A 12,239-nucleotide genomic window follows, 5' to 3' on the forward strand; every position below is an offset into this window, starting at 1 on the left:
AGGAGGACTACGCCTGCGAGCAAGTGGCTCGCCAGCATCGGGCCTACGAGGAGATCAAGGCCTGGTGCCGCAGTCGCGAGGAGGGCGGCGTCGTCGTCCTTGACAGCGACGAGGAGGACGCGCCCGGGCCGTCCAACACCCCGCGCGTCGGCGACCCTAGTCAGGGGTGCAGCAGGGACGGCGGCGGTTCACAGGGTGTCGGCGACGACTGGGACGACGACGACGACGACAGCGACGACTACACCCAGTTCTACAGGCTCCTCAACATGTAGAAGGCGGGCGGCGGCCGTGGCGTAGTAGGGCTAGGGGTAGTTCGTTTGTTTTCTGTTCCTTTGTACAAATTTGAATGAATAATAGCCTAGTTTGTGCCCAATTCGAATCGAATCGCCGAGTTTAAGCCGAGTTCGGGGCGACGCGGGGCCGACGGCTGGGAACGCAATCGCCGCCAAGCCTATAGTACGTGTCGGCTTGGCCCCAGGCGACGCTTTTTCGGTGTCCTGGTGGACCGAACGGCTGGATATGCTCTTACTTCAAACACTGCCCTCAGCCCGGCTCAAAGTGGATGGGAACTCCGTGCAAGCAGGCGTAATGAATAATGGTGGTATCTTTTTTTTTGCGGGATAATAATGGTGGTATCGACTATTCGAATAACCGGAAGTGTCATCTTGGAGAAGACCCATCGGAGTTACATCATCCACACTAATGTTAGATTTTGAGTATCAAAAATACAGCAGTATAAGGGCATGTACAATGCATAGCCTCAAGGTGATGCCTCACATGCCATGTAGGATCGGATATGACGTAAAGTAGGTTCGGATAGGGAAGCGGGATCCTCTCCAGGAGGCGGGTGCTTAAAGAAAAAAAGTGTGGTCCAGTGACAAAAGCTGAAAAGGTTGGAGTGAAAAGTAGAGATACATGTGTACAGGAGTCTTTATTTTCTATTTCTTAATGAAGCTCACTAGTGATAGGTTGCATTGGGGAGAAAAAAAAATGTAGATGCCCCAAATTATTTTTTGTCATGGGACATATGTATTCACTAGCAAAAGGACCCGTGCGTTGCAACGGGAGAAACAAATCCTTGCTCGTCCTAGTCTATGATTCCACTTCTCTTAAAATAAAATTAGAAAGAAAATGGCCGGAACTAAAAATCACTACAGAACCAACGGGAATATACTAAACTGCATTTGACATACTACCATAGAATATTTCATCATTATGCATAAACTTCGGGATGATAAATTTGTCAAAATGGAAAGGTGATGAGGAGAATATCAGGTGAGCTTGGGAATTACTAAAATAAAACAAAGTGTAAAAATCATCCCAGCTTTTAGTAACAAAATGAGTGGAACATATTATTACTGAAATTTCTGTGGAGATCAAAAAAAGCAATCCGCTTTAGTGCCAACTTTCACTTTGCACAGTTTTTCAACTTGTAATGTAATGTAATCATGTACCCTGAAGGAATAGCTACAAAATCAGAAATAGCTAGCAGGGACACGAAATCATCCTAATAGGTACATCTGATCGTGATTTGTGTTCCAGCTAAACAAATCCAGCCCTTAGCTAGACAATCTAGAAACACGAACCAGCATTTGATCAGTCAGACTCAAATACACCATTCATTATAGCCCATTCTGCTACTGCCTGTGCTGCCGCTGTGCATGCTTCTACATTTCATGCACTGAAGAGCAATGAGTATGGCAGGGCGCCGGAAGGAATCATCTACAGGGACCTTTGTATCTTCCTTAGCACAGATTTCAATTCTGTAGCAGTGGAATTTGGTCCCAGTTGATGTAATAAGGTAGCACACGCTCTAGCGGTTTTCGGTGCGCATGAGCCAAGCTCTTTTGGCTTGAGGACGAACGGGACTTTGTATGTGTCTATGCACCTGGCGATCCAGCTAAGCTTGCAAGTTAATGGAATCACAGTGTTCCAGTTCAGAAAAAAACCTAGAAACACAATTATTCTATAAAGTTTTTCTTATCTCCCGTAGTTCACATGAAACAACACAATTGCACTGAATGGTGAAAATATAACCTACTAACAATGGAATCTGCAAAAGCTTCTTTTATACATCAAGAGTTGCCATTTAAAGGATAAAGATGACTCCTGGGTGGCTACAATATGACGAGGAAAGGATTTGTACTATATATTTTTTATTTTGTAATGCAAATAAGAAAATATTCTAGTTTGTGACAGATACAAATATAGTTATTTTTTCACTTATTGCTTAGGCATTCGTAACATCCATTCATTCCAGGTACCTAATAACAGATTAGGTTACTTATATAAGTTAGACTAACACATCTAGCGAGTCATCAAACTGTTCATGAAAAAAATGCAAGAAGATTGACCTCTAATTGTTTGCAGGCTTTCATCATATATATGATTTAAAGTTACGTGTGCAGTAGTGAGATAGAAATGAAAGAGATACCAACATACATTTTCATGAATATTAGTGAAGTGCAGAGTCCTGAATACCATTTCTTTCTCAATTAGCATGATTACCTGACAAGATCACAAATTGTGTTGCTGAAATTTCAGGACAACATTGAAAAGAGAGGGGATGCAAGAAGAGAACTGCCAAATAAAAAGCCAAAGAAGCTCATCTCATCGCCATATGCCACCTATTTTTTGTCTTGGGAAGAATGGATGAAACAAACTAATACCAAGAATGAAACTTACCTTTGGCCATGATGGATTATTTTGATAACCTAGCACCATGAGACAGTATCATTTTGGAATAGATCTTTTGAATAGATCTTTCAACCAGTGGTTGGTTTGAACTACAAAACAAACATTGACTTCCTCCGAATTCTGAAGTGAAAAGCAAACTTATTGTTTCAGGTACACCTAGCAGTAGCAGTCGCCACAGCTTCCTCCGTTGTGAACCGCTGATGCAGCCTGTTGTAGAAATTTGTAAAACAAATTACCACTTGAACAACTCTGCAAGTAGCAAAATAATATTGTAAGTACTCAAAAGTAAATTGTCTATGCATGTCTGATAGCTGCTGAAAATGGAATTGGAAGGGAAAAAAGGGCACTCTAATCTCCATGTTTTTCCCTCGAAGTCAGGTTAGTCTACACCTTAGCAACACAAATTCAGATCTGCTAGTATTGTTGTAGACATGTACGCAGCTGAAACACTGGGCAGTGTTCCAGGAATCTGTACAATAATATCAAAGGGAAGGTAATTTAAGATGGCATCCAATTAGTTCAGTAGTGCTGAAAATCTAATTAGTTCATGAAGACAACAAAACTTTAAAGATAAGTACATGTATAGTTCAACATTAAGATGAGCAAGTGGAAACAAACTGGCACTTCAAACTGAATATTAACAGGGACAAAACTCTGACTGAACTTGTTCAACTTTTTTAGCAATTCCATGAATGCAGAACCAGGGCAACATTGTTCAAACAGTTTTGGTTAAAACATTTTTTTTCAAACAGTCAATAATTTCAGCTTATAAATCCCCAAAATTTCTCCAAAAAAATAATAATAAGTAAACATGAACATGCTCTTACTTGTGGTTCCAAAATCAAGAAATAAAGATTAGGAGCATATTGGCCGCGTCTCTGTCGGGCATCGTGGCCTCGTATTGGATATCTTTGCTTCTGTACTTTCAATCTGCCGGGTGTCCAAGCACTTACTGGATGTCGTTTGTGTGTGTATTTGAGCATCTAAAAAAAATAAGTCAATGGTCCATCATTTTTAAAGGAGAAGAACAATTATTCTATCGAAGAACATCAGCACATAATTCAACTTGATGTCAACTCCACATGTCCTGGACACCAAATCCATTTTAAGTACACATAATTAAAAGCTGCAAATAGTTCTGTAGTTCTGCTAAAAAGCAAGTTGGAAACTATTATTAGCGAAATATTTCAGCACGTACTCAATGTTTATATCCAAAATTGAAGTATCTAGTTTGTTAGACAAAAAAAATATGCAAGCAACATGATGAACAACTCTCCATAACTTAATTTTCCTAGATACATTGGACTGTACAACATGTTCACTTTTGAAAAGAAATTACACTAGGCCTGAATGCCTACACCAAAGAAAAACTTGAAAAAATTGAAGTTCAACTCCTCATAAGCATAACATCAAACATGTTGTGGGCGTAATATCCAGAGCAGAGGGGCACACATATTTGGGAAGAATGCAGTTGCCGATCCATGAGAGAGAGATAGAGACAATGAGAAAGAGATAGATCCTGATGGAGAGGAGTAGCAACATCAGCCCGTGACCACCACTACAGGGAGAGAGATGAGATGCAGCTCCTGTTATTCAAGGCGATTGTGTAGGAGGCAATGGGCAGGGGGAGGCGAAGTGGTGCGTGGCTGTGGTGGAAAGCCTACCGGCGTAGGCAGGCGGGACGAAGAGCTGGGCAGGTCGCTTTGCACGGCGGCGGCCGACGAGCAGGTGCTGAAGCGGGTGGCGGTGCTGAATGGATGGGAGCAGGTGGCGTATTGGAGGACGGGGTCACGGTTTTTTCTTTTCTTTTTGGACCGACCTGCCTAAACTGGAGCTCGGACTGGCCGCACCCATGGCAGTTTGCCATGGCTGCCGGCGCCGCTCGCTGAACCACCGAGGTAGGAGACGCGCGAGTGGACAGCTAGGTGAGACGTGGCCGCGCGTGGGCAGTGCATCGGGAGGAGCAGGTGGTCTGCGGCGCGGCGACGGGAGCTCGGGGCAATGGAGGACGATGAGGGGAGGGGGATGAAGAGGGGCGGGCCTGAGCAGGCAACGGAGACATTGACGGTGCTCGGGGCGGAGTAGCACCCGGCGGCGAGCGGCCATGCGGCCTGAAATTGGGGATCGTGGGTGGCCGGTTGGGATAGGCGATGGCATCTGAAGAACAGGAAAACGAAGCGGCACGCTAATTTACGGATAACGGTGACCAGGATTGCGGGTTTATTTCCATAAAACTCAAAGGGGTTTCTGTAAATTTGTTAACGGTGAATCCGGAGACCCAATCCATGCTTTATTATTAGGATAAGATTAGGATTAGGAAGAGATATGTCACCATTGTACATTGCCCTAATGTGCCATGTGAAGGAAGGAAACAAATTGTTCTGAACGCTTTTCGCCGGTCGATAGTAGTAATATAATCGGACGGTTTTATCAAAGAAGGCTGCAGGGCGTCAGCGGTGACGTGTGCTGATCAGGACGCCGAGACCAGGTGGCGTACGGCTGCGTGGAATCTACGCCGTCTATTTCCCTCTGGACGAACAGAAAAGACAAGGACGGCTCCCTCCTGCGACCAAACCACCGCCCCCGATTCTCAATTGAAAAGCACAAGGGCGCTGCAGCTCTCGCCGGGGCTAGGGTTTGGTCGGTCGATCGATCAATCGACGCGAGCGGGAGGGAAGATGATCGAGGTGGTGCTCAACGACCGCCTGGGGAAGAAGGTGCGCGTCAAGTGCAACGAGGACGACACCATCGGCGACCTCAAGAAGCTCGTGGCGGCGCAGACCGGGACCAGGGCCGAGAAGATCCGCATCCAGAAGTGGTACACCATCTACAAGGACCACATCACCCTTGGCGACTACGAGATCCACGACGGCATGGGCCTCGAGCTCTACTACAACTAGCCTCATCACCCCGGCCATGTATATTATTATTCCCGTCGCCTTTGACACATGATTCCTTTTTATTTCTATGTGAACATGGTTCTCCTTCTGTTGTCGGGATGAGAATCTCAAATTAAGCGTCTATTAGCGCTATGCCAAACATGAAGACGCCTGTTTTCTGTTCAATTTTCAGTTTGTATGCAAAGTCAGAATTCTTGAACCATGGTCATATGTTGACCTGAAGTGCAATGAACTAGAAATTGTGGGTTTCTGTTTTGCCGTGAGTTATAGTTTTCAGATGGTGGTGCTAGATTGGTCGATTTAGTTGATGAGGTTTATCCCCTTGTTGATTCTTGTAGTGTTAGCAAAAACACCAGGGATTGCTTAGGAGAACTTTTCTTAATGGCTTTTCTTTGCTACTTGTTCGTTGGTAGGTTCTAGCTCCTCAACAATTGGAGAACTCGATTGATTTATTAATGGATGGGAATATTTTACCATAGCAAGATAACTTTGATTTGATTGATTATGTAATCTACAGCTGTAACATTGGTATGATTCAACTAGTACTCCTTCTGTTCCTAAATATAAGACGTTCTGGCTATATTTGGGAACAGAGGTAGTAGAAAGTAACTAAACAGACGGTTTGTTTGGTCATGAAAACTGAATTTATTTGCCTATTTACCGAGTGATGCATCTGAAGGAGAATAATTAAAAAAGTTGACCATCAAATGCTTCATGCTCGAACTTGATAATTCATTTACAGCAGCACCTCCCTTGATTTTGCTGATATGGCACTGCTCTGCTCTGTGTTTGCAAAGAACAGAATTAAAATCTTCCATGCAAGTACATGTTGAAATTATGCTCTGTTTTGCCTTTTGTGTTTAGTCTGACGAAGACAAAGCTGATTTTGCAAATTGAATTTACATGCCTATTTCACTGCCACTAATCATTGCTCCATTGCAGTGCAGGTTTGTCACCTATCTTTGCCTGCGATGATAGCTTTGGTTGCATTCCAGTCCCAGTGTCTTCAGAGCTCAATGTGTGGGCAGAACTCCAGCGAGCTACTATTTAAGTAGTGCATTATTGTACCCATGATGATTATTGACAGCCTGAACATGTTTTCCCTATGATCAACCTGCAAATCTAGTGTGCTGTTACTGTGAAGTTTATAAATAACATAAACTGTGTTACCTGGGGTTGTGATAATGGCAGTGTTACACCATGTTGTTATGTTAAAGACATTTGCCCTGCTTAATTTGCACTGTGAACGGCTTTTGTTTTCTCCTTGGTTTGAAACATGAACTTTCTTTGAGGGGTTAGCTAGGCTGTACAAATGAAAAAAAAATCCATCTAGGCTTTAGGCAGTCGTCTACTGGAATGCTCTATCCTGCTCAAAATAGTCTGTAATGGAGTTTTTGGTATTTGGATATGTTCTGTTATTCTCAAAATTTGTACGCTATTAGACTGCAACAGTGCAACTGTTCTTTTATGTAGTTTGTGGGTATATTCTCAAAAAAAATCGGACGGCGGGCCTTTTTATCCATTTTAATGATAAGTATTTTTGGACGGAGGGAGTATAATTTATGTGGACAGCCCATTTAATCCCACATAATTATGTGGGAAGATGCGGCAGTATGTGGGACGCTCGCAGTTGTCCCACTTGCAGGCTGAATTGGTTTCCTAGTCAGATAACACAGGCGCACGTTGCGGCTCTCCGTATCAAAATAAGACGTTTTTGTAGGCTAGTACAGAGGTAACAAAAGTTAGGTAAGTGTTTTCATACAATGAACATGCTCAAATTTCATAGTCCTTTTGCTTGCAAAATAAGTGAACTAGAAAAATGCTGAAAGAGACGCAAATAAGTACTCATAAGACTGGAGTATATCTCAGCATAACAACGCAAGAGATAAAAGTGGAGTATATCTCAGCATAACAACGCAAGGGATCAATCATCATACAATAATACTACTACATCTTACACCACTCTTATCCATCCCAGGCTAAACAATGACAAAAATTGCAGTCACCAGCCCACTCGATTCAGATGACTTCTTATTTAGCAAATACAATTGCCAGCATGATCATTTCGCTATGTATGCTCATTTGAGCTGCAAGACATGGGATCCTTCTTTGTACAAAACTATGGAAGCAGAAAAGCCTCGCCAACTTCACAAGTAAATGGGTAAATTTCTTGCATAGTGAAATGTGTACATACAACAATTGGAGAAACGACGTCAGCTTGAGTGCCAATTGATGTTGAGGTGGTTGCAATCCAGAAAGGTTTTTACTCTGCTCAATGCCACTTCCCGGTGCTGCAACACTGCGTTCAAGCCAGGCTCACTCCTCTTCCGTGTCATCTTCTTGGAGATGTTCTTCCATTTCGATTCAAACTCACATGCTGAAAAAAAAAATTGGTACGTAGAACATCTTGCTCAGTTTAAACTTGAGGATGGAATCGGTCGTTTTCTTTTGCTATAAGAATTGCATATGCTCTTGCAAGGATATATATTATGAAGTACTCATTCTGTGTCCAAAAGTGTCAATGGACTAAAAATATCGAATTTGTTGACCGCGTTAACATTTCTCTAATGTCAAGAGAGGGAAAGAAGCCAAAAACTAATGGCGTAGATCTACACCAAACAATGAATTAATCAGCAAACCGCCATAAGAGCATCTTCAATAGACGGTCCATATGTAAAAATACCTAACTTTTGGATCTTCGAGAGCAGAAAACGCTGCCCCAACAGACGGTCCATATGTAAAATAAATTGGACCACCGCCTCCGAAGATGTAAAATTGAAAACTTCGTGATGCAAATTTACATCACGAGATACAAGTGATGTAAAACTGCGGCCGCCCACCAAACGACCAACCGCCACTTCATTCCCCTTCCGCCTCGCGACCGCGCGGCCGCTCCTCGCCCGCTGCAGCTCCCCACTCGGCCGCTGCCCCGCCGTAGATCAGCTCCCGGCCTAGGCCGTCGCCTGCCGCCGCGCCGCCCCATCGCGTCCGCCTCCGCTTCGGCCGCCTCCGCCTCACCACGACCCCGGCCGCCTCCGCCTCCGCCCCGCTCCGTTCGCCTCCGCCCAGCCCTGCTCCGTCCGCCTCCGCCCCGCGCCGCATGCCGCCGCCCCACTCCCCGCCCGGCCCCGCTCCGGCCGCCTCCGCCCCGCTCGGCCGCCACGCCAACTCGCTCCCCGCTCGGTCGCCGCCCGCTCCCCGATGGCACCGAAGAAGATGCCGAAGGGCAAGTCCGGTTTCTTCGGCGTGAGGGTGAAGCCCTCCGGGAACTTCGGAGTGGAGTTCTTCGACGCCAGGCGGCATTGGTGGCTCGGCACATATCCCACTGCCGATGAGGCCGTGCGTGCCTACGACGAGGCGGTGTGGTGTGCCGAACGGCCAAAGATGGACCTCAACTTCCCGGAGGTCGAGACCCAGGCAGTGGCGGAGTGGCTCATGCCGCAGGGCATCCGGATGGAGGAGATGCCGGCAAAGAAGGCGAAGAAGAGACCGGCGGTTGTCGTCGCTCCCGGCAAGAGCGACGAGGCGGCAATGACTCGGTTTGCGCGAGAGCATCCGCAATACGTCCAGGCCGAGCTGGAGCACTACTGGAAGCGCGACGTCGAGGCGAAAAAGAAGGGGGTGAAGAAGGAGAACGAGGCCGGCCCCTCGACTATGATCCCTATCGAGTCGTCGGATGAGGACTGGGGTGACTCTGAAGAGGAGGAGGAGGAGTGCGATGACCCGACCAAGGACGAGTTCCGGGAGCAGTTCTGTAGCTCCGACGACGAGGAGTAGTTTCATCTAGTAGTTCGAATTAGTAGTTGAATTTATGTATGAAACTATGTTGAATTTCATGTTTGAACTATGTTGAGATGAAGTAGTAGTTGGTCGTTTTAATCTTCGTTTTGTACCATCTGTTGGAGTTGCTCTTTTATTTACATCTCGTTTTGGACCATCTGTTGGAGTTGAGCCTTTTCTGGAGATGTAAAAAGCACTTTTTGGTGCTCCAAATTTGGACCATCACCGGTTTGGACCACCAAAATATACATCATCTATTGGAGATGCTCTAACTGATTGATCGTTAAACTAATCAAAGTAAGAAATTATAGAAGAAAGGTGAACCACTCTATTGCACATCAGGGCAAACACGCATGCAGGTGTTTTTATAGGATAAGCATAGCTTCACAGGGTAACTGGAAGTCCAATGTAATGACGACTGCCAGAAAAATTCCAACTTTACAAAACATAAAGTTGCATACAAACTAGAGCATGGTGTGCGATTCTAGTAATACATCAGTCTCGCTCAAAGCATGAAGCTGTAGAAAGATGAGATTTTTACTTTACTAACCTTCACTTCTGTTGGTGAAGCCTTGGACAAGGCATGCGAGATTCCATGGCCTTCCAGCAGAAGAGGCTTTGGCACCACCTTTTAACTCGCCATTATGTTGTCTCAAGCTAGAAAAATAATGATCCTTCCGTTAAGAAATATAAGAACTTATGTCATGTGACCAAACTGTCATATTTTTCTTCTCATATGCACATCCTTTCTAACCTTTTAGAGCTGTCAATACACACCAACACCAACACACAAAAGAACCTCAAGAGTGTGTATTTCCTACAAGGCTACATGCCTGAGCAAGACAGCCTAAGAAACAACCATGTAAGCGACAGTATTATTCAGTCTTTACCAGAGGAGCAAATTATCAGTTACTGGATCTTGTATTATTTTCTGGGGAATCATCAGCAAACACCAAAATTGTGGAAGCAGTAGAAATCTTCTTTAGTGTCGAGCTAGAACGAAATTGCAGTTTCTCGAGAGGATTGCAACCAAATTGAGGAATCAATTTGAAAGTTCATCCAATTCAGCAGAGCCACCTGAGGCTATATCAGGCTAGAGAGCAGAGACCCGAAAAGGGGAATGGAGGAGGAGGAGGAGGAATCACCGGCGAGGGAAGTCAGTCGTGACGCCGACGTATGTGCGGGGGACCCGGCGGAGGCGATGAGGTAGACGCACCACGGCGCCGCCTCCTTTTTCTTCTTCACCGCCTTGGGCGGTGGATCTCCGGACGTGGAGGCGGGGGAGGCCGATACCGAGGAGGGGGTGACCTTGCAAGACTTCGGAGGGAGGGTGGCGCGGGGAATTTTGGCGACCCGGAAGGTGGCCGAGAGGCTCATCTCATCTCTCACCTCGCCGGCGACGGGAGGACCTCGTCTCGAGGGGAAGGGGATGCATCCATAGAGGAAATTTACGAATTTGGAGACTTGGAGTATAGCTTCTCATAAAAAAAAAAGGGCCACCGAGGTCTTGTTTTTCATGGGCCGTAACCTGCTCCTGTTGTTTTCCGGAGGGAGACCATATGGGCCGTAACCGTAAGTGCAAAGAACGTTGTCCACACATCTTTTCATAGTTTGGTTTTTTCGCTTTCTTTAGCTCCGGGTCGTCATATTTGGTTTGGCCAACCACATGACCCAAATTATAACCCACTATTTGTAGTCTTTGATTAATAAAGTTCAGTATTACCCCTAAATTTTTTTGCAGGAGCATCAGGATCTCCTAGCCAAGAACCTAAGTTCTCAACAACAAAAACACAAGAGCTCCGACGACAGGGCACAGCTTGGCATGGATTCCATGGGCAGTGGGAGAGATAAATGTGACGCCCCTGATTCGTCCGTGCATTAATCATACACGCAAATGCACACGACAAGATTAGAGACTCACGAGAAGATATCACAACACAACTCTAGATACATATTCAAACATAAAGCTTTATATTAGAAGACAGGGCCACGAAGGCTCGAATACATAAGTCAGCGGAAGCAACAATATCTGAGTACAGACATAAAATAAACAAAGTCTGCCTTAGGGAGGCTAGCAAAACAAAGACAACTAATCGAACAGATGTAGGCCTCCTGTCTAAGGCCTCCTAACTACTCCTGGTCGTCGGTGGTCTCCACGTAGTAGTAGGCTCCGTCGGGGTAGTAGTAGTCGTCGGCGGGATCAGCTGGCTCCTGGGCTCCGTCATCTGATCACATCAATCCGATAGTGGGGGAAAAGGTAGCAAAGCAACCGTGAGTACTCATCCAAAGTACTCGCAAGACTTACATCAGATCTATACTAAGTATGCATCGGTATCAAAGGAATGGGGCTATATCTTTGGACTATACTGCAGAAATGCCAGAATAGAGGGAAGGCCTAGCCTATCGAAGACTAGCATCTTGCAGCGTCTTGCAGCAACAGAACAGAGTAGAGTAACATAGCATATAATAACAAGTATATAATAGCAACGCCCAGAGATCCTTCCTTGTCTACCCCGCGAGGAAGCGATCCCCGGGCCATCATATCCATTTAGTGTAACAAGTATTCAGTTCTAGTTGTAGTAGATCGAGGTACAATTCCGAGCGTCCGTTATCGTGGACACGGCTATTTGAATAGATATACTTCCCTGCAGGGGTGCACCAATTTACCCAACACGCTCGATTAACTCTGGCCAGACACGCTTTAACGGGTCATGCCCGGCCTCAGCTGATCGACACGTCGTAGTCCTACATAGGCTCAGCAGAGAGGTCAGCACGCCGGTCTACATCCTAAATGCGAAGGGATCATGGGCCAATCGTCCTTTGCAATCCTGCGCGTTGCGAACATGGCCTGGAGCAGACCCA

The 12,239-nt window shown here is 45.5% G+C and overlaps 1 protein-coding gene, 1 long non-coding RNA gene and 1 pseudogene across 4 annotated transcripts; 1 reads left to right on the top strand and 2 right to left on the bottom strand.

The window, feature by feature from the left end:
- Positions 1-1,436: 1,436 nt before the first annotated feature.
- On the bottom strand, positions 1,437-4,865 carry LOC123091675 (uncharacterized). 2 transcript variants are annotated; one of them, XR_006443402.1, is made up of 3 exons: positions 3,525-4,865; positions 3,088-3,166; positions 1,437-2,946 (listed from the first exon to the last, which is right to left on the bottom strand). It is a non-coding gene; the product is annotated as an uncharacterized lncRNA (long non-coding RNA). The 2 variants fall into 2 exon arrangements; XR_006443401.1 differs by having other exon boundaries at positions 1,437-3,166.
- Positions 4,866-5,157: 292 nt separating this feature from the next.
- Positions 5,158-6,858, top strand: LOC123091677 (ubiquitin-like protein 5). Of its 2 annotated transcripts, none has more exons than XM_044513263.1 (2): positions 5,158-5,615; positions 6,540-6,858. In XM_044513263.1, the coding sequence occupies exon 1, from the start codon at positions 5,376-5,378 to the stop codon at positions 5,595-5,597; it is 222 nt and encodes a 73-aa protein (XP_044369198.1). In that variant the 5' UTR covers positions 5,158-5,375; the 3' UTR covers positions 5,598-5,615; positions 6,540-6,858. The 2 variants fall into 2 exon arrangements, with proteins under 2 accessions (XP_044369198.1, XP_044369199.1); XM_044513264.1 differs by having other exon boundaries at positions 5,234-5,615; positions 6,545-6,858.
- A 581-nt stretch (positions 6,859-7,439) lies between these two features.
- Positions 7,440-10,853, bottom strand: LOC123091676 (structure-specific endonuclease subunit slx1-like; annotated as a pseudogene).
- Positions 10,854-12,239: the final 1,386 nt, after the last annotated feature.

This window comes from Triticum aestivum, chromosome 4B (assembly GCF_018294505.1).
Source record: "Triticum aestivum cultivar Chinese Spring chromosome 4B, IWGSC CS RefSeq v2.1, whole genome shotgun sequence".
NCBI lineage: Eukaryota > Viridiplantae > Streptophyta > Magnoliopsida > Poales > Poaceae > Triticum > Triticum aestivum.